This window comes from Bos indicus x Bos taurus, chromosome 12 (genome assembly GCF_003369695.1).
Source record: "Bos indicus x Bos taurus breed Angus x Brahman F1 hybrid chromosome 12, Bos_hybrid_MaternalHap_v2.0, whole genome shotgun sequence".
NCBI classification, from domain to species: Eukaryota; Metazoa; Chordata; class Mammalia; order Artiodactyla; family Bovidae; genus Bos; species Bos indicus x Bos taurus.
This window is the reverse complement of record NC_040087.1, coordinates 14,954,153-14,975,570: the sequence shown is the minus strand read 5'-3', so window position 1 is coordinate 14,975,570 and position 21,418 is coordinate 14,954,153. Positions and strand designations below refer to the sequence as shown.

The 21,418-nt window shown below is 43.1% G+C and overlaps 2 protein-coding genes across 5 annotated transcripts in view; one reads left to right on the top strand and one right to left on the bottom strand.

Moving 5' to 3' along the window:
- GPALPP1 (GPALPP motifs containing 1) overlaps window positions 1-6,586 on the bottom strand; it is a 33,064-nt gene extending 26,478 nt beyond the window's left edge. The window contains exons 1-2 of one of the 3 annotated variants that reach the window (XM_027557191.1): window positions 6,390-6,465; window positions 3,250-3,365 (exon numbers count right to left, since the gene is read on the bottom strand). Coding sequence is in view for 2 of the 3 variants with exons in the window: in XM_027557190.1 (XP_027412991.1) it covers window positions 6,390-6,477 (88 nt within the window). In the remaining variant the exon portion in view is untranslated. Of the gene's footprint in view, window positions 1-3,249; window positions 3,366-6,389 lie in introns of all 3 variants that reach the window. The other 2 variants (XM_027557190.1, XM_027557189.1) reach the window with 2 other exon arrangements.
- Window positions 6,587-6,657: 71 nt separating this feature from the next.
- NUFIP1 (nuclear FMR1 interacting protein 1) overlaps window positions 6,658-21,418 on the top strand; it is a 39,587-nt gene continuing 24,826 nt past the window's right edge. Inside the window, exons 1-5 of one of the 2 annotated variants that reach the window (XM_027557187.1) lie at window positions 6,658-7,102; window positions 8,103-8,185; window positions 9,769-9,867; window positions 10,451-10,513; window positions 11,167-11,243. In XM_027557187.1, coding sequence (XP_027412988.1) covers window positions 6,700-7,102; window positions 8,103-8,185; window positions 9,769-9,867; window positions 10,451-10,513; window positions 11,167-11,243 — 725 coding nt within the window. In that variant the 5' untranslated portion in view covers window positions 6,658-6,699. Of the gene's footprint in view, window positions 7,103-8,102; window positions 8,186-9,768; window positions 9,868-10,450; window positions 10,514-11,151; window positions 11,244-21,418 lie in introns of both variants that reach the window. The other variant, XM_027557186.1, reaches the window with a different exon arrangement.

Genomic DNA, 21,418 nt, shown 5'->3' with positions numbered 1-21,418 from the left:
CATCACAGAGCTAACCAAACAACAAATCTGCCATTTTATACTTTAATATGTTAAAAATAAAAATTCTTCATTCTGGTTTCTGACTAAGAATCACCACTTTAAAAAATATCTTTACTAGCATTATCATACTTCTCAGTTAGTTTTCTGTTCAAGATGATGTCCAAGCAGAGATAAGGGCAGACACACTCTATCTTTCCTGACAGAGACCCAGAGAGGAGAATGAAGCTGCACTGGGGTGGGGATGCTGAGGGAGGGATAATGGTCTTCTGGGCCCACTAACAGAGCCACTGCTCTTACTTTATGGCTCAGCAAAAATTATTATTGCATGACGTTACCCAACATAAAATTGTCTCTGTCGATTCTGAGCAGTGATGCCAAAACTCTACTGCTGTAGTTCTCAAGCCTGGATGTTTAATAAATTCACCAAAATATTTTTTTAAAAAGAGATTCCTGGGCACTTGCACCAGAGATTTTGACTCAGTTGTCCTGGCGGAGGACTTGGAAATATGATTTTCCAAAAAGCTTTCCAGGTATGTTATTCACTCAATATTAACAAAAACTTAAGAGAGACTTCTGTGCATTTACCTATTTAATTCTGCCAACAACCTTATTAGGACAGTAGTATGAATTCTATCTTGCAGACAAGGAAACTGAGGTAAAGAGATAGTGTCTCGCCCAATTTTACACAACTAAACAGAGGAGTTCTGATATGACCCTCCTAACCACTACACCAAACAACATTCAACAAAGGGTCAATGTTCAACAAATATTTATTGAGTAAATACTTCTAGAAACATAACTTAGAAAATAAATTAAAAAGCTGACTGTGAACATGTGGGAGGGCAATTTTAAAGACATAGGTCAGGGAAGGACCCCCTCAGAAGACATTTGTACAGAGACTTAAATGATGACAGTGGCCATGGAACAATCTGAGGGGAGAACCATCTGGGGGAATCACTGCTGCGAAGGTCCTATGGAAAGAACAAGCCTGAAGTGCTTGAGGGACAAAAAGGCCTGTGTAGCTAAAGCAAAGTAAGCAAAGTGACAAGACAGAACCTGAGAGTATAAAGGTGTTAGTTACACCGCACGCTTTGGGGTCAGACTCTAGCCATCAATTCCAGCTCAGCTGCTTATTAGCTGTGTGATTTGAATGTTATTTAACCTTCCCATGCCACGCCCTCCCTTTTTTTCTTTTAAATAAGATTGACTGATTTTTGGCTATGTTGTGCTGCATGTGAGATCTCAGTTTTCCCACCCAGGATTGAACTTGTGCCCCCAGCGGTGGGAAGTATGGAGTCTTAACCGCTGGACTGCCAGGGAAGTCCCTATCTTAACAAATTGGATGTTTTCCAACTTGTTCCATTTTCTTCTATATATCACTAAATAAAGGAAGGACTTTTAGAAAAAAAAAAAAAGCTAAACTTGTAACACAGCATGCCTAGAAAAGAACAATCAAGCAGCAAAAGGCAGAAAACATTAAGAATTAAGGGACAGAACTCGTGTCTCCCACTGCTGTTTAAGATTGCAGAACAGTTAATGTCTTAGTATGTAAATGTTCCTCAACCATAAATGGAGATTACATATGACTTCTGATTGTGATGAATAATGCCTTTACTGATTTCTGGTTTATCTCTGTATGTAGTACTAATCCCAGAGAAAGCACCTTTTAGAATATAGCAAGAAGGGGAGAACACCACCTTCCACAAATAATCCTTTCTTCAAAATTCTAGGGGGTCATAGTTTAACATGAAAGAGATTAAAGTTAAAAGTTAAAGTGAAGTCGCTTAGTTGTGTCTGAACTCTGTGTGACCCTGCGGACTGTAGCCTACCAGGCTCCTCCATCCACGGGATTTTCCAGGCAAGAGTCCTGGAGTGGGCTGCCATTTCCTTCTCCAGGGGGTCTTCCTGCCCCAGGGATCGAACCCAGGTCCCCCACACTGCAGGCAGACACTTTACAGTCTGAGCCACAGGGGAATCCCTTGAAAGAGATTAAGAGATTACATTTCATTCCCATGATTGGTTCTTTCCATCTTCTTGTTTCTAAATATTAAGGAGGGAATTTTTTTTCTTTTTTCCTTAATTTTTTTTTCTCTTTTGCTCCTTTCTTTTCTTATATATGGGTGTTATCAATGTAATTTGTCGATTTGGCTAATTTTGGGTTGGTTCCAATCAAGATGAGGTTTTAATACTCTTTTGTAAAGTTCAAATGATTAAAAGGTTAAATGGGTTAAACATGTGCTGTATTATAACCAAGGGATAAATCTGCCTTGAATTTTTAAAGAAACACGTGGGATATATGTTTAAAGATGGGAATAAACAGATGAAGACAAAACTCCTCTGAGAAGAATGTAAGGCCTTATTTTTTTTAAAAATGATGCCAGGAAAAAGTAACATTCAGAATATAATTATTTATTTTCCCTTTGGGTTGTGTCAAAATAAATAATTATTACACAATAAAATAATACTAAGAAATGGTAATATCTAAAAAAAAGAATATTGAAAACATAAGTTGGTACAATATAAGGCCCATTACAGATTTTCTAATAAAACTGAGGATATGCCTGGCTTCACTTTTTTATAGGTATCATTCTTCAGAACCATAGAACGTGTCTCAAAATACTGTTTTAGGTGCCTGTAATGAACAATTCCATCTCACACCTAGAGCAGTGATGCATGTGATGAAGGCAGCTCTCCCACTGCAGTGGTAATTTTACCAATAGATTACAACTTCCGTAAGAATACAGATTATGCCTTACATATTCCATTATGTTCCCCTTGTAATATATATCAGACAGAATTATGCAGACACAAAAAGAAGTACTCAGTATATAGCACATCAAACCTCTTTACAGATCAGCGATTGATTATAACAGGAAACACGGACTGTGAACCCCAATTAAGCAAATGTTATTCCCTCTAAAGCAATTCCATTCTTCTCACTAGTACATTTATACTACAAAAGAATTATATTATGTTTTCAATTTCAACAATAAAAATTTAGGGACTTGCCTAGTGGTCCCAAGCTTAAGACTGCACCTTCCGATGAAGGGGGTTCAATCCCTGGTAAGGGAGCGAAGATCCCATGTGCCTCTCAGCCAAAAAACCAAAACATAAAACAGAAGCTATACTGTAATAAATCCAATGAAGACTTAAAAAAATTCGTGGAAATTTGTTTTCTCTTTTGTTTCATACACACTTTCACAATAATCTTGATTTTGCCTGTTGATGAACAAAGTCTAAAATATTTACCGTCTGGTCCAGGAAAAGCTTGTTGATCCTGTGACAGGCTTAAGTCACGGAAATATCAAGAAGGAGCATCCAAGTGTCTTTTGATGGGAGTAGGTAGTGACATCAGAGAAAGCTGCCTAGAAAGAGCGATGGGTGGGCTGAGGTCAAAGGACGAGACTGAGTTAGCTGGGGAAAGGGAGTGTGGGTTGGGGCAAACGTGGTCCACGCAGAGGGAAAAGCACCCACAATGCACAGCAAGCCGAAGGGTCTGACGCATCCAGAAATGTGCTCAGAGTGGCTGGAGCCAAGAGAGGAGAGAAGGCGGGATCATGGAAGTGGGAGTGGGGTAGGGGATGCTGCTGTGAGGTCAAGCAAGGTCAGGACTGAAAAGAGTGCCTTGAATTTAGCAACAAGTTCCTGAGAAGGACTTCCTGAGTGGTTCAGTGGTTAAGAATCTGCCTGCCGATGCAGGGGACCTGGGTTCAATCTCTGGTCTGGGAAGACCCCACATGCCACCGAGTAACTAAGCCTGTGCACCAGAGCTACTGAGTCCGTACTCTAGAGGCCATGAACCACAACGACTGAGTCCATGTGCAGCAACTACTGAAGTCATGTACCCTAGAGCCAGTGCTCAACAATGAGAGAAGCCACCGCAGTGAGAAGCCCATGCACCGCAACTATAGTAGGCCCGGCTTGTCACAACTAGAGAAAGCCTGCAAGCTGCAATGACGACCCAGTGCATCCAAAAATAAATAAATAAACAGAAAAAGCTATTAAAAAAAAAGGTGCTGAGAGACAACTGGTGGATTGTCTATTTTCACAGTGAAATTGGTGAGAGCAGTCTCAGTGGACTGGGAAGAACAGAAGCCAGGATGCAGTGGGTTAAGAAGAAAATGGTGAAGGTCCAGAGTTGGTCAGAGAGACAGCAGCAGCTACAGGGGGATGTGGAGTAGTCTTCATGAAGATGGGAACAATCTGAACATTCCAGTTAAATGTCAAAAGCAAAGAACCTCCAGGAGAAGTGAGGGAAGGGGTTTTGAGTAAAAATGGAATGATTAGCCTTGGAAGGAGGTAGTTCCCCTCTTCCACTACAATCAAAGAGAAGCTGAAAGAGCCAGGCAGAGATGCAGGAGAGTTTTTAGGCATAGTACCAGAAAAGTGAGGAAGTTTTTTAAAGATGGTATCTACTTTTTCTGTGATGGAGAGAGAGGCTAAAGAAGAAAGAGTAGGCTTTAAAAAGTTAAAGTTGATCGCTGGGGCGGAGAGCTGTGTGGGAAAACATCACAGGATGGCAGGGCAGAGCTGAGGACCCAGCCAGGGAGGAGATTATGGTTTGCAGCAGCATTACCCTGTGGAGGGGTGAGGTTTCATTTAGCAGCATGTGGAAGCCTGGGTGTGGTTCACTAGAGGTGAACATCTGGACTGAGCCAGGGTGGAAGTTTTGTCAGATGGATTTACAGAATTACTGGATGGGAAAAGGCAGTGGAAGACACTGACAAGAGAAGGGACGAATGGATGGACCACAGAGGCTAAGTTAAGCAGGGACAGAAACAATAAAGGGAAGAAGGCCCATCAGGACTGAGGCAGAGAGGCTCAATGAGACTAAAACCCAAAAAAAAAAAAAAAAAAAATGTGATGAGAGTAACTAAGCATATTAAAAAGCAGAGATATCACTTTGCTGACAAAGGTCTGTACAGTCAAAGCTATGGTTCTTCCAGTAGTCATTTGTGGACTAAGAGCTGGACCATAAAAAGACTGAGCACTGAAAAACTGATGCTTTCGAACTGCAGTGCTGGAGAAGACTCAAGAGTCCCGCAGACAGCAAGGTGATCAAACCAGTTAATTCTAAAGGAAATCAACCCTGAATATTCACTGGAAGGATCTATGCTGAAGCTGAAGCTCCAATCCTTTGGCCACCTGATGCAAAGAGCTGACTCACTGGAAAAGACCCTGAAGCTGGGAAAGATTGAAGGCAAAAGAAAAGGGCGGTAGAGAATGAGATGGTTAGATAGAATCACTGACTCAATGGACATGAATTTGAGCAAACTCTAGGAGATAGCAGAGGACAGGGGAGCCTGGCATGCTGCAGTCCATGGGGTTGCAAAGAGTCGGACACAACTTAGCGACTGAACAATGAGAGTAACCAAGGAAGAATGATGTATGAACGAGGGCTGAGAATGAGACTGAATTTTTCAGAGATGTGGAAAATCCCTGGTGGTCCAGTGGTTAGCACTCCGAATCCGTGGTCTCACTGTGGAGGGCCTGGGTTCAATTCCTGGTCGTGGAAATAAGATCCCACAAGCTACGAGGTGCCTTCCTCCCTCCCCTCAAAAGTTTTCAGGAATGGAATAAGGCCCAGTGTGTGACTGCAAATGTAGCTGAGATGAGTGGTATGAAGGTCAGTGAAGATGAAGAGAATAAAGTCAGAGTAAGAAAGGCTCAGGTTCCACTCAGCTTCCACAAAGCAGTATCTGGATTTTGGGACTTGTCTCAAGAAAACATCTGCACCCAGTTTTAAAACATGATCTCAGGGGACATTTCTCAACATTCAGTTTTCCAGAGTAGTCAAATAAAATTAATCTGGTCCATCTCAAACCTTAACCCCACTTTTCTTCAATCATCGTTGAAGGGAACTTTCCTTGCTAAAATAAACACCTAACTTTTTTTTTTTTTTTTAACACCTAACTTTTTAAAAACCATAGCGAAAACAAGATCTGGAAAGAAACCTCTAGGTGGAAACATGGCCTCTGGGTTGTCAAGAGTGCAAATTAGATTCAGGAATAGGAGGGTTATTCTTTCAGCTTTACTGTTTTCTAACTTCGGTCAGCCCCAGGCTACACATTAGAAAAAACACGAAAGGAGATGGATGCTCAGGGAAGGGTCTGAGAATCTTTTTTTTTTTTGGCAAATACGAGGTACCAGTTATGTGTTAAGACTAGAAGACTACTGAGTAATGGGTGGAGACAGCTATATCAACACGTTATTTCGAAAGTGTATTAAATACCTGTTGTATTTAAGTAGGGAAAACAAACAAACAAACAAAAACCCCCAAAGGTAGAGAGGGGGCGTGACAGTTTGGAAAGGCTTCACTGAGCTGACGTTGAAGTTAGGGCCAAAGGATGAGGGAGGGCCCGGCGAGCGGGTAAGTCGCCGCCGCTTACCGGGGCTGGAGTCCCGCTCCTCGTCCTCCGCTGACCCGCCGGCCTTGAAGCCGGGCGGCAGGGCCGGCCCAATCAGATCCCTCGCCATCCGCGGGGTCAGACACTGCAGACGCACACAAGTGTCTCCAAGCCGAGTCAGAACTCCACGACGGGCAGCCAGCGAGCCGCCGAACGCGAGGGAAACTCTTCCGGCGCCGGCCGATGACATATCAGCTTGTGATTGGCTGATCCTTGCTATTGGCGATAACGGAAGTGACGCCTAAGGCTTGCTGCGCACTCGCACGCAGGGTTGACTACCAGGCGGGTGGCGATGGGCGAGCCGGCTGGTGGTGCCGTTCCTCCCGCCGCGTGGTTCCCAGCCCCCGAGCTGACCCCCACGCTGGGGCCTCTACGTGACCGAGCCTCGCGGCCGAACAACTGGATGCTGTGGGCGATGCCGCCGCCGCCGCCTTCGTCGCTTCCCGCAGCAGGGTCCGAGCCTGCCTTAGAGGCACAGCCCCACGAGGAAGCCCGCACTTTCCCCGGGGCACCTCCCCCCTTCGACGCCCACATTCTTCCCGGGGCGCAGCCCCCCTTTGACGCCCAGTCCCCCCTCGATTCTCAGCCTCAACCCAATGGCCAGCCTTCCTGGAATTTCCAGGCTTCAGCGTCACGGTACTGGACGCAGTCTCCTGGTGGTTTTCCTTGGCATCAGCAGCCCCACAGCACTCCAGGTAGGTTGTTAACGCCTCTCCGTACCACCCCTTATCTTTCTTTTCCATCCCTACTTCCTCCTCCTTTTCCACCCTTGTTCCCCTCTTCTCTTCTGATACTGCCTTGCACTCTTGGAGTCCGGTCATTAATGTCTCACAGTTTGTTCCACAGTTACGTTTTCCTGACTTGTTCATTTAGTTCAGCAATTATTTGGTGAATTCCAACTATGAATCAGGACGTGAGGGTACAGCAGTGAGCAAAACATTCAGAAATCCTTATCTTAGGCCTTGACATCGCCTGGTGTAAGATGACAGAGACAATGAACAAAATAAAGCAGTGCGTATTAGAAGGCAGTGAGTGCTGTGGAGAGAGAAAGCAGAGTCACAAGCAGTGCAGATTTAAATTTCAGTGTCAGTCATGAGTAAGGTGACATTGGAGCAGAGACTTAAGGGAGGTGAGGGATCAGTTGTTGTTTGGTAGCTAAGTCATGTCTGACTCTTTGCAGCGCCATGGACTGTAGCCCACCAGGCTCATCTGTCCATGGGATTTCCCAGGCGTGAATACTGGACTGGGTTGCCATTTCCTTCTCCAGGGGATCCCGACACAGGGATGGAACCCGAGTCTCTTGCAGTGCATATGTCTGGGGGTTAGCCATGCAGGCAGAGGGACTTGTGAGTGCAGAGCCTTGAGGCAGGAACTGTGTGAATCACTATTCTTCCTAGAAAGGGTGAAAGTGAAAGTCGCTCAGTCGTGTCGGACTCTTTATGACCCCATGGATTGTAGCCTGACAGGGTCCTCTGTCCCTGGCATTCTCCAGGCGAGAATTCTGGAGTTGGTTGCCATTCCCTTCGCCAGGGGATCTTCCTGACCCAGGGATCGAACCTGGGTCTCCTGCATTGCAGGAGGATTCTAGAAATGGTGACTGCCACTGTTTTAACTCAGGTATTTATGACGTGCTCTAGCAAAATATTAAATAATCGTATAGTTTTTAACATTTATGAATCTCTTTTTGTTTTCCAGTTAAACATACTTATTTTCCACGAAAGCATGATGCAAGGGTCAATGACTTCAGCGTCTCTCCCAGAAGAAAACAGAAAAAAAAGGTAGTTTTAAAGATGTTCTTAAATGTGACACTTTGGTCCCTATGTCACTGCTTCATATCTCATCTCTCATAACTGTTTCTGTTTTGCCTTCATCATTGACACACCATAGCTTTGCTGTAAAAGTATCTTTAAGGGTCTTGGCTGTAAGTAAAAACTCAAGCAAAATCTTCTTGTGAAAAAGTGGAGAAATTGTACAAAAGAAAACAGTCAATCCATTTACATATAGTATTAGGAGTAAATATGGGGAATTATGGTTACAGATAAATGTAAATGTGATTGAACTTCAATGAAGTAAAAAATATATGCTGCTGCTGCTGCTGCTGCTAAGTCGCTTCAGTCGTGTCTGGCTCTGTGTGACCCCATAGACGGCAGCCCACTAGGCTCCTCTGTCCCTGGGATTCTCCAGGCAAGAACACTGGAGTGGGTTGCCATCTCCTTCTCCAATGCATGAAAGTGAAAAGTGAAAGTGAAGTCACTCAGTCGTGCCCGACTCCACTAGCAGCTTGGGAGGGGAAGGATGAAATGAAAAGTTTTTGTGTATTTTCAACCCTTGATTATATTCAGAAACTGAGCCTTAAAATAGACTTCCTTTATTCTGATGTAGCTTAACAATCTGGTCTTTTGACTTTTAAGATGTATAAATAATGTCATTATAATAAATTGAATAAGATCCATGTCGTGAAATTACTACCCTTCATTTTGGTATCAAAACTGTGTTGCTGATATTTACAAAATACTGTGAATATGTAATATATTTAATAACATAATCTCAACATTGAACAATGGGAGTTTACTTCCTATATAGTCTTATCATTGTAATAATCTTTTTTGTTTTATGTTTAAACATAAAAATAGTAAATTGGGAATAAGAAAATAACTAATATTTGCCTAGTTATTTTTTCTCATTTAGTAGTTTTATATATACACACACACATTGTTTTATTTATCCTAAAGGAAGAAATGCTGTTTTTACCCTGAATGTTTATATGTCTATACTGCATTTTAATTGCCAATTTGAAATCTATTCATGGTTTATATTAACTCTGTTCAGATTTAAATTTTTTTTTTTTTTGGCCATGCCTTCTGGCATGTGGGATCTTAGTTCCCTGTGTGCCTGCTCAGTCACTCAGTCATGTCTGACTCTTTGTGACCCCATGGACTGTAGCCCACCAGGCACCTCTGTCCATGGGATTTCCTAGGTAAAAAACGAGGAGTGGGTTGCCATTTCCTCCTCCTGTGGATGTTCCTGACTCAGGGATCAAACTTTCATCTCTTGCCTCTCCTGTATTGTCAGGCAGATTCTCTACCACTAAGCCACCTGGGTAGCCCTGAACAGGCATCAGACCTTGCCCACTGCATTGGAAGCACAGAATCTTAACTGCTGGACCTCCAGGGAAGTCTTAAAATTTTTATTAACAAACCAGGCTTTTTCTCATGAATGTGTTAAACAGAATCACCCCTTCACTAGAAATATATTCAGAAGTTTCTTCCACTAAGAGTGTGTGAAAAATCAAAACCTGCATATTTTTACTGCTGATTGAGTTCTCACCCAAAGCCTAATGCCTCTTCATTTTTATTTGCAGAAAAGAAAGGAACCCGTTTTTCACTATTTTTGTGATACCTGTGATCGTGGTTTTAAAAATCAAGAGAAGTATGATACACACATGTCCGAACATACAAAAGTAGGTTTCTTGGTTATCCTGATTTTATTTCACAAAATGGGTATATTTGGTAGAAATTCTGAGCTTTCTTCCTGTAAAAGTTTAGACTTATCATAGAAATGTTGTTTGAAGACAAGTTGAGACAGTAGCCCTGGGATTTGCAGTTTGAGGGTGGGAGGCCTCCACTTCAGGAGTTGGTGAGATGGCAGCAGAAGAGAAGGGGGGTCTGGCAGCTGTTGAGAAGTAAAAAAGCTAGAAGTTCTTGGTTGGGTAAGTGCTCTTCAGTTTGTAGGAGTCACGCTCAACTTTAGGAAATAAGAACATTTTACAACATTGCTGATGTCCTGCGTTCACTCAAATGGAGAAGTGAGTGCTATGTATTATTGTACTATATACTTTTAGAGCACAACTTGGTTTTGGAGTGAGTTTTGTCTTGCTATTGACTGAACTGAATTGAACTGATTGTTGTACATATTCATGGATAACACCACATAGACAGGATACTAGGTAATAATGCCAGAATATGTCTGTATGTATAGTAGAAGGGTACATTTTTTATGGGAAATGTTGAATTGAGTCTTTTTTTTTAAAAAACTCCTTACAGTGCCCTGAGGTAGATTGCTCTTTTAGTGCACATGAGAAGATTGTCCAGTTCCATTGGAGGAATGTAAGTTGTTTTTCTTTTTGATACACGCTCTTTTTACTTCGTTGATCTGTTATCTTCATAGCACTTTATCTACACAGCCTAATAATAAGCAACATTCATGAGCCTTTGTACTTGATAAGGCATTTTTTATCATCCATTATTCAGTTTCGTCCTCAGCATCCACTGTGGACTAGATAAGCCTTGGCCCTGTTTCACAGATTTATAAAATGATTTGCCCAGGGCCTCAGAACTGATTCTTGCACTTGGGTTTCTTAGCTGCAAATTCTGTGCTTGTTTTACTAAACTGTGCTGTTTCAGATTGTTCTGTGTACTCATCATTTCTCTAGCTAACTCCCTCAATTATAGTCGGTCAGTCATATGAATATCTAATAGTACTCAAGAAATTGATGACATTTGCTTTATAACCAAGATAATATCATGGCTTGCTTTTCTTTTTAATCAGTAGCACTAAAGACATGAAAAAAATTACTCTCTTTTCTTTAAAGGAAAAGTCATAATAAGGATGGATAAAACCTGCTTGCTTAGTTTTGAAATTGTCTCTGCTAGTAAATGTATTGTTAGGTACAGCGTCTTCATTATCCCCTGTAGTTCTTGAGATCTAGTCAAAAGCGTACAGTATGCTTCCTGATATTCAGCAGGCCTTTTCCCCTCAGATGCATGCTCCTGGTATGAAGAAAATCAAGTTAGACACTCCAGAGGAGATTGCAAGATGGAGGGAAGAAAGAAGAAAGTGAGTAAAGAGTTCAGAACTTGTGCAGCATCTTTCTTTTACCCTGGCAGGGCTGAGGACTTCAAAATAAAGACCATCTGGCCCTAAGGAACAATTTGAAAAAGGAAATTTGGTCTTTTATAACATTGCAGATGTTCAGCTCAAAATGGCCAGTCCTAACTTTTGTTGTTGTTCTTTAGAATTGGCTTACAGTGACTTTGAGAGTATTGTTACTTGATGTATGATAATCATACAATTTTTATTATTGTAGTTTTGATTCATTGCATTCCCTTATAATCTTGCTGCTAGGAAATGGAACTGTCAACTGTATTATATGAGGCTATTATTAAATGTAGCTTTTGGTAGACCTAATAGGAACTCTTAATGAATAACTGATGTCATAATGGGACTTTGCTCTTTGAGGGGGGCCACTATGTGCCCCCTCAGTTTGATGTTCAATACAAGGCAGTGATGGGTGGTGCTATGTTAAAAAAAAAAAAAAAGCATAATATTTTGCTATGTTTATTGTTTTTATTGTTTTTTAAAAAGTTGTTGAATGCTTGCAGTATGCTAGGCAGAGGGAGTATAGTGACAGGATAATCCAAGTGCCTGTCCTTACCTATAAAAAGACAGGGGACTTCCCTGGCAGTCCAGTAGTTAAGACTCCACGATCCCAATGCAGGCGTCATGGGTTCAATCCCTGGTTGGCGAACTAAGATCCGGCATGCCACATGGCATGGCCTAAAAAAAAAAAAAGGCAAAGACAAGAAATGTTTTCCTGTAATTAAAGTCTAAGAAATTTGAGCCTACCATGATGACCTGTAGTTTTATACTTACCAAGGAGGAAAGCTTAGTAGATATCTAATCAGAAATGGCAACCCATTCCAGTATTCTTGCCTGGAGAATCCCATGGACAGAGGAGACTGGTGGGCTGTGGTTTATGGGGTCGCAAAGGGCTGGACATGACTGAAGTGACTTAACCACCATCTCCAACTGGAATCTACCAGTGAAAAATCCCATGAAGACGCTATTATATTGTTTTCTCAGGAAGGACCAGGATACCTAATCCTGAAGCACAAGACCAAATCAGAACTATTAGGGGATGATCAGCTGCACTTTTAGGTCAATAGCTGTTTTTCTGGAATTAAAAAATGAGAGCTTGAGATAGAAGGTTGTTGTTTACTGCTGTTTAGTTGCTAAGTCATGTGCAACTCTTTTGTGACCCCGTGGACTGTAGCCTGCCAGGCTCCTCTGTCCGTGGGATTCTCCAGGCAAGAATACTGGAATGAGTTGCCATTTCCTTCTCCAGGGATCTTCCCAACCCAGGGATTGAACCTGCGTCTCCTGCATCCCCTGCACTCTTTACCACCGAGCCACCAGGGAAGCCCTAGTTAGGAAGAGTTATTCTCAAAGGTGAAAATACTTAAAAACTTTTGACCAGCTGATTAAGCTTGTTCTTAGTTCAGCTTTAAGTTTTCAACTTAAATCCACTGTACGTATGCATACATAGTGCTATGTCAGGTGTTACACTATTATGTGAAAAAGTGAGTTACTGCCCTTTAAAGCTTTACAGGCAATTCTGAGGAAAACCAGCAAAAAGATTTAGAACCAACTGAGAACAAATAGCTTTCAGTAAATGCGTGTATAGATATCAGTTATTAATATTGTACACAGAGTTGGATGAGTCTGGACAACCAGAGGAAGTAAACCTGGATCCATCCAGTCAGCATGGACTCAATGGATTTAATAGAATTTCAAGAGCATTTTTGGCCAACAAATGTAAGAACCTTGGCCACCAGGAGTAGGATGTACTAAAATGCTTTTTTCCTCATTATCTCCTGGCAGAATCTTATTTACCTTGTAAGACTTGCTTAACTGTCACTTCATTTGTCATTGTCTTCTTACTCTTCATTTCCTCTTAGCTCAGTGCTGTTGGAGCACCAGTCTGTAATGAGATAAGGAGCTTGTACCAGAATGTAAATCTATACTTGACTCCCTTGATTGAGAAAGTCTTGGTAAGAAGAGGTAGTCAGCTAACCTAAGTATTTTGCTTAGGGGCATAGTTGATTTATACCCTGACCTAGGTGTATGGCTAGACTGCCAGTCCATGGACCAACCTACCGTAAAGTATTGTTCACTACTTTCTGTATGAATACATAGCTCATTAATAGAAACAAAACAGCATTTTTTTGCATTATAAGTGGCCCTAGTCTTCAGTCAGTTCAGTTCAGTCGCTCAGTCGTGTCCGACTCTTTGCGACCCCATGAATCGCAGCACGCCAGGCCTCCCTGTCCATCATCAACTCCCGGAGTTCACTCAGACTCACATCCATCAAGTCAGTGATGCCATCCAGCCATCTCATCCTCTGTCGTCCCCTTCTCCTCCTGCCCCCAATCCCTCCCAGGATCAGAGTCTTTTCCAATGAGTCAACTCTTCGCATGAGGTGGCCAAAGTACTGGAGTTTCAGCTTTAGCATCATTCCTTCCAAAGAAATCCCAGGGCTGATCTCCTTCAGAATGGACCGGTTGGATCTCCTTGCAGTCCAAGGGACTCTCAAGAGTCTTCTCCAACACCACACTTCAAAAGCATCAATTCTTCGGCACTCAGCTTTCTTCACAGTCCAACTCTCACATCCATACATGACCACAGGAAAAACCATAGCCTTGACTAGACGAACCTTTGTTGGCAAAGTAATGTCTCTGCTTTTGAATATGCTATCTAGATTGGTCATAACTTTCCTTCCAAGGAGTAAGTGTCTTTTAATTTCATGGCTGCAGTCACCATCTGCAGTGATTTTGGAGCCCAAAAAAGTAAAGTCTGACACTGTTTCCACTGTTTCCCCGTCTATTTCCCATGAAGTGATGGGACCAGATGCCATGATCTTTGTTTTCTGAATGTTGAGCTTTAAGCCAACTTTTTCACTCTCCTCTTTCACCTTCATCAAGAGGCTTTTGAGTTCCTCTTCACTTTCTGCCATAAGGGTGGTGTCATCTACATATCTGAGTTTATTGATATTTCTCCCGGCAATCTTGATTCCAGCTTGTGCTTCTTCCAGCCCAGCATATCTCATGATGTACTCTGCATATAAGTTAACACCTTTGGTTCTGCTACCCTTTGTACAGTACCTGGAATTGAGTATGTAGAAAATAAGTATTTGTGGACTGAATGATTGTTAAAAGGTACTGTATGGGAAGAATCTGGTGGCTCAGATGGTAAAGAATCTTCCTGTAATGCAGGAGACCCAGGTTCAGTCCCTAGGTTAGGAAGATCCCCTGTAGATGGGAAAAGCTGCCCCCTCCAGGTTTCTGGTCTGGAGAATTCAGAGGGGCCTGGTGGGCTACAGCCATGGGTTCACAAAGACTCGGACTCGACTGAGCAACTAACTTCAGCTTAGCATGAGAGGAACCCGTCTTGGCATTGATAAGAAGCCTTAGCCATGGCATAGTCAGACTTAGAAATCAAAGGAGTCAGGACCATGCCTTGATTTGACTTAGTGAAGAATTAGAAGCAGTGCATGTAAAGTGTCTTATTTCCTCTAGGTGGCTTCTTTACAGGTATAATGTTTTTCTCCTCGTGATTCCACTTCACTCTGGTTTTTTGTTTGTTCTTTATCTGTTGGTTGTATCTTTTTCTCATTATTTTGCATGGAGGAGTGCTCACTTCAGCAGCACATACATGCTAAAAAATTATTTTCTACAGAGGAATAATCAAACAGGAAGAGTTAGCTCCACTTCCTGATACTTAGTATTTGAGGCCCTGGTGATGATGGTATTGATGATATCCTGTTAGATGGATCAGAAGTGTCCTACCTGCAAAAGTTTTTCCCCACTGACTTTTTCCCACTGACTTTCCTCTGACTTTGGTCAGTAGGAAGTTGTTGCAGCTCAGTGGTGCTAGCCAGTGTTGTGCTGATAGATGTTTAATTCTTTTGAGGAGAATGATGATAGTTACTAGTTGGCAATGATTATGAAGCAATTACCGGCTTCCCTGGTGGCTCAGAGAGTAAAGAATCTGCTTGCAGTTCTGGAGACCCAGGTTTGATTCCTAGGTTGGGAAGATCCCCTGGAGAAGGAAATGGCAACCTACTCCAGTATTCTTGCCTGGAAAATCCCATGGACAGAGAAGCCTGGTGGGTTACAGTCCATGGGGTTGCAGAGAGTCGGACACGACTGAGCGACCAACACACTACACTACACAGAAAGCAACTAAAAAGTTAACTGTGTAAGCTGTTTACTCTCTCAAGTTTGGAGTCACTTAAGACAATAGGGAAGGTCTGAAATGAGTCACTGATTTGCCATCTTTGGTTCTTTTATCTCTAGCAGTTGTTTAAATTAAATCACGTAAAACTGAGAAAGTTGTACCTATTATTAAACTTCTCCCCTGTCTGTAGCTGTATTACTCTCCCCAAATTCTCCACTCCACCTTCCTCCTCAGCGCATAAGAGGAAGGGCCTCATCTAGTCTGGAGGAGGGGCGTGTTCCTTGACGAAGGGAGGTTGAGCTGAACTTAGACCTAGTTGGGAAGAAATAAGGGGGGGGTAGGGACTAGCGTTCAGACAGGTTGGCATGGGCATCGGTAAGAGACGATAGCAGCCTTTGAGAGATGGTAGTTGTAGGGACAGAGAGAAGGAGGTGGATAGAGAACACTTGGGAGATGAAGATCGGCACTGTTTGGCAATTGAATGATTGTGAGGTTGAGGAAAGAGGCTTGGAGGATACATCCAAGTTCCTGGGGTGAGGTGGTGCCTGTGACTGGGACAGGGACCCTGGAAGAGGATGGGGTGCGGGGGTGTTGCTCTGAGATATCACTGAGTATGAGGACATTCCAAGACATCTATTTGAAGATGCTGTGTAGGCACTGTGACTCAGACCAGACTGGCTAGAGAGACGTTTGAAAATCACGAAGCCATGAATTCTGAAGACTTTAGAAACTAAGTTCCCAATCAGGTCCAGGTTCAATTCAACCTCGCTTTGTCAAGGAACATCCCACCCTTCCAGACTAGATGAGGGCCTCCTCCTTAAAGGCTGAAAAGGAGGGTGGAGTGGAGGACTGTGGGAGAGTCAAACAGCTACAGAGTAGAAATTGAAAAGTGGGTCCAGTTTTCTCAGTGTATATGAAAACTGGTTGGTTTTACTCTCTGTCAAGTTATCTTCCCTTTCTACTCCACCTACAGAGAGAGGGCAGATAGTCTGACGGAGTAAAGCCAAGCCTGCTGAGCAAGAGCCAGAGAAGTAGAAGAAAACTCAGAATGTGACCTGTCTTGAAAGCCAGGAGAGGGGGGGATTTCAAGATAGGAAATGTGGAGACAGTGCAGATTGCTGTGGAAAGGTCAAATAAAACAAGCCCCCAGAGTGACTGGTTTTGCAACCTGTAGGGCCGCCTTGACGCGGATTCCAGACGATTGCTCCTTGGCCCTTCTTGGGGTTTCCCGCCATCTGTCTCTACAGCTTTCTGCAGCTCTCACACCCTTCCGCATGATTCTTAACAAGAGGGATTGCCATTGTGGCCACTGGGGTGGTGGTTCCACCGGAAGTGTGTATACTTTGAATTCCACTGACTTTTTGAAACTCACAGTTTACCGTAGAGTTCATCCGGCATCTTTTTACCTTCCAGTTTACAGGGTCCTTCATCTCCATGCAGTTTCTGCCGCTTACTTTCACGGTCGCACCATGGATCTGATCTTCTGGACGTTCTGCCCCAGAAGTCCTAAAGTTGGGCTCGCTCCTCTTTGGGCCTAACTTCTGTTCTGTGCAGCTCTCTCCCTATCCCTTCTGCCTCTGTGAACAGCACCGGTCCTGGACGAGTTGAGACCTCTCATCTCTTACCCCTCTTCCATCTTGGCCTCCTGCCAAGTTGAAATCACTTCCACTCCTCTCAGAAGCTCAGCTCCCTCATTCTGTTGCCCTTCATCACACCCACTGGCAAAAATCTCAGCTCTGCCTCAGTTGCTCAGTGTTGTTGAAGAAAACCACACAGCTTAAGTGTGCTCTGCAGGTGAACATTCAGCAGTGTTATCACACTTAAGGAATTGACTTGACCAACAAGGTTAGTTTATTCTCTTTGCATTTGCTGTTTTTTTCCACGCAAAATTAGATGCTAATATGCATGTATTTCTTAGTTATATAGGTGACTATGTAGAATAAAATTTAAATATAAATTTGTTAACCTGATTTTATTTTAGCCAACTCAAATGCCAGTGAAAACAGAATGCCTTGGAACTGACAGAATAGTATAAGGTGGGCTTCATACGTCTTATCTTTTCTGATTACCGCACATTGCTTGCTTATATGAACTCTTTGTCCCAGCCAGACTTTTTTTTTCCTTTTATCATATCCCAAACAGGTTCTTTGAACTTGTAGCTTCAGTTTTGATCATGCTGCTGCTTCTAGAAATATCTTACCTTTTCCAGCTTGAAGTTCTGCTCACTGCTTTAGTCCAGCTGAAATCCTGCCAGCCTAAATTTGGGCAAATATTTTTCCTCATCTGTTTAGAGTAATATCTTGCCCTTCTTTGAATATGTATCCCCTCTGCTTATTTGGTGTAGATGCCCCTTATTCTGGTCCTGTTGATGAACTATTTGCTTCAGATCAGATCAGATCAGTCGCTCAGTCATGTCCAACTCTTTGCAACCCCATGAATCGCAGCACGCCAGGCCTCCCTGTCCATCACCAACTCCCGGAGTTCACTCAGACTCACGTCCATCGAGTCAGTGATGCCATCCAGCCATCTCATCCTCTGTCGTCCCCTTCTCCTCCTGCCCCCAATCCCTCCCAGCATCAGAGTCTTTCCAGTGAGTCAACTCTTCGCATGAGGTGGCCAAAGTACTGGAGTTTCAGCTTTAGCATCATTCCTTCCAAAGAAATCCCAGGGCTGATCTCCTTCAGAATGGACTGGTTGGATCTCCTTGCAGTCCAAGGAACTCTCAAGAGTCTTCTCCAACACCACACTTCAAAAGCATCAATTCTTCGGTGCTCAGCCTTCTTCACAGTCCAACTCTCACATCCATACATGACCACAGGAAAAACCATAGCCTGACTAGATGGACCTTTGTTGGCAAAATAATGTCTCTGCTTTTGAATATGCTGTCTAGATTGGTCATAACTTTCCTTCCAAGGAGTAAGAATCTCTTAATTTCATGGCTGCAATCACCATCTTTAGTGATTTCGGAGCCCAGAAAAATAAAGTCTGACACTGTTTCCACTGTTTCCCCATCTATTTCCCATGAAGTGATGGGACCGGACGCCATGATCTTTGTTTTCTGAATGTTGAGCTTTAAGCCAACTTTTTCACTCTCCACTTTCACTTTCATCAAGAGGCTTTTGAGTTCCTCTTCACTTTCTGCCATAAGGGTGGTGTCATCTGCATATCTGAGGTTATTGATATTTCTCCCGGCAATCTTGATTCCAGCTTGTGTTTCTTCCAGTCCAGCGTTTCTCATGATGTACTCTGCATATAAGTTAAATAAACAGGGTGACAGTATACAGCCTTGACGAACTCCTTTTCTTATTTGGAACTAGTCTGTTGTGCCATGTCCAGTTCTAACTGTTGCTTCCTGACCTGCATATAGGTTTCTCAAGAGGCAGGTCAGGTGGTCTGGTATTTCCATCTCTTGAATTTTCCAGAGTTTATTGTGATCCACATAGTCAAAGGCTTTGGCATAGTCAATAAAGCAGAAATAGATGTTTTTCTGGAACTCTCTTGCTTTTTCTATGATCCAGAGGATGTTGGCAATTTGATCTCTGGTTCCTCTGCCTTTTCGAAAACCAGCTTGAACATCAGGAAGTTCACGGTTCACATATTGCTGAAGCCTGGCTTGGAGAATTTTGAGTATTACTTTACTAGCGTGTGAGATGAGTGCAATTGTGCGGTAGTTTGAGCACTCTTTGGCATTGCCTTTCTTTGGATTGGAATGAAAACTGACCTTTTGCAGTCCTGTGGCCACTGCTGAGTTTTCCAAATTTGCTGGCATATTGAGTGCAGCACTTTCACAGCATCATCTTTCAGGATTTGGAATAGCTCAACTGGAATTTCATCACCTCCACTAGCTTTGTTCATAGTGATGCTTTCTAAGGCCCACTTGACTTCACATTCCAGGATGTCTGGCTCTAGGTGAGTGATCACAGCATTGTGATTATCTTGGTCATGAAGATCTTTTTTGTACAGTTCTTCTGTGTATTCTTGCCATCTCTTCTTAATATCTTCTGCTTCTGTTAGGTCCATACCATTTCTGTCCTTTATCGAGCTCATCTTTGCATGAAATGTTCCTTTGGTATCTCTGATTTTCTTGAAGAGATCCCTAGTCTTTCCCATTCTGTTATTTTCCTCCATTTCTTTGCATTGATCGCTGAAGAAAGCTTTCATATCTCTTCTTGCTATTCTTTGGAACTCTGCATTCAGATGTTTATATCTTTCCTTTTCTCCTTTGCTTTTCGCTTCTCTTCTTTTCACAGATATTTGTAAGCCCTCCCCAGACAGCCATTTTGCTTTTTTGCATTTCTTTTCTATGGGAATGGTCTTGATCCCTGTCTCCTGTACAGTGTCACAAACCTCATTCCATAGTTCATCAGGCACTCTATCTATCAGATCTAGTCCCTTAAATCTATTTCTCACTCCCACTGTATAATCATAAGGGATTTGATTTAGGTCATACCTGAATGGTCTAGTGGTTTTCCCTACTTTCTTCAATTTAAGTCTGAATTTGGCAATAAGGAGTTCATGGTCTGAGCCACAGTCAGCTCCTGGTCTTGTTTTTGCTGACTATATAGAGCTTGTCCATCTTTGGCTGCATAGAATATAATCAATCTGATTTCGGTGTTGACCATCTGGTGATGTCCATGTATAGAGTCTTCTCTTGTGTTGTTGGAAGAGGGTGTTTGTATGACCAGTGCATTTTCTTGGCAAAACTTTATCAGTCTTTGCCCTGCTTCATTCCTATTCCAAGGCCAAATTTGCCTGTTACTCCAGGTGTTTCTTGACTTCCTACTTTTGCATTCCAGTCCCCTATCATGAAAAGGACATCTTTTTTGGGTGTTAGTTCTAAAAGGTCTTATAGGTCTTCATAGAACCGCTCAACTTCAGCTTCTTCAGTGTTACTGGTTGGGGCATAGACTTGGATTACTGTGATATTGAATGGTTTGCTTTGGAAACGAACAGAGATCATTCTGTCGTTTTTGAGATTGCATCCAAGTACTGCATTTCGGACTCTTTTGTTGACCATGATGGCTACTCCATTTCTTCTGAGGGATTCCTGCCCGCAGTAGTAGATATAATGGTCATCTGAGTTAAATTCACCCATTGCAGTCCATTTCAGTTCGCTGATTCCTAGAATGTCGACATTCACTCTTGCCATCTCTTGTTTGACCACTTCCAATTGCCTTTATTCATGGACCTGACATTCCAGGTTCCTATGCAATATTGCTCTTTATAGCATCGAAGCTTGATTCTATCACCAGTCACATCCACAGCTGGGTATTGTTTTTGCTTTGGCTACATCCCTTCATTCTTTCTGGAGTCATTTGTCCACTGATCTCCAGTAGCATATTGGGCACCTACTGACCTGGGGAGTTCCTCTTTCAGTATCCTATCATTTTGCCTTTTCATACTGTTCATGGGGTTCTCAAGGCAAGAATACTGAAGTGGTTTGCCATTCCCTTCTCCAGTGGACCACATTCTGTCAAATCTCTCCACCATGACCCGCCTGTGTTGGGTTGCCCCATGGGCATGGCTTAGTTTCATTGAGTTAGCCAAGGCTGTGGTCCTAGTGTGATTAGATTGACTAGTTTTCTGTGAGTATGGTTTCAGTGTGTTTGCCCTCTGATGCCCTCTTGCAACACCTACCGTCTTATTTGGGTTTCTCTTACCTTGGGCGTGGGGTGTCTCTTCAGGGCTGCTCCAGCAAAGCACAGCCATTGCTCCTTACCTTGGACGAGGGGTATCTCCTCACCACCGCCCTTCCTGACCTTCAATGTGGGATAGCTCCTTAAGCCCTCCTGCACCCGGGCAGCCACAGGTCTGGGTAACTCCTCTTGTCGCAGCCCCTGGCCTCGGGCGTGGGTTGCTCCTCCCGGCCACTGCCTCTGGCCTCGGGTGTGGGGGCGTTGGGTAGCTCCTCCCGGCCACCGCCCCTGACCTCAGACCCGGGGTTGTTCCTCTCGGCTGTTCCTGCGTCGTTGCAGTCTGGCACTCTCGGCTGCTGC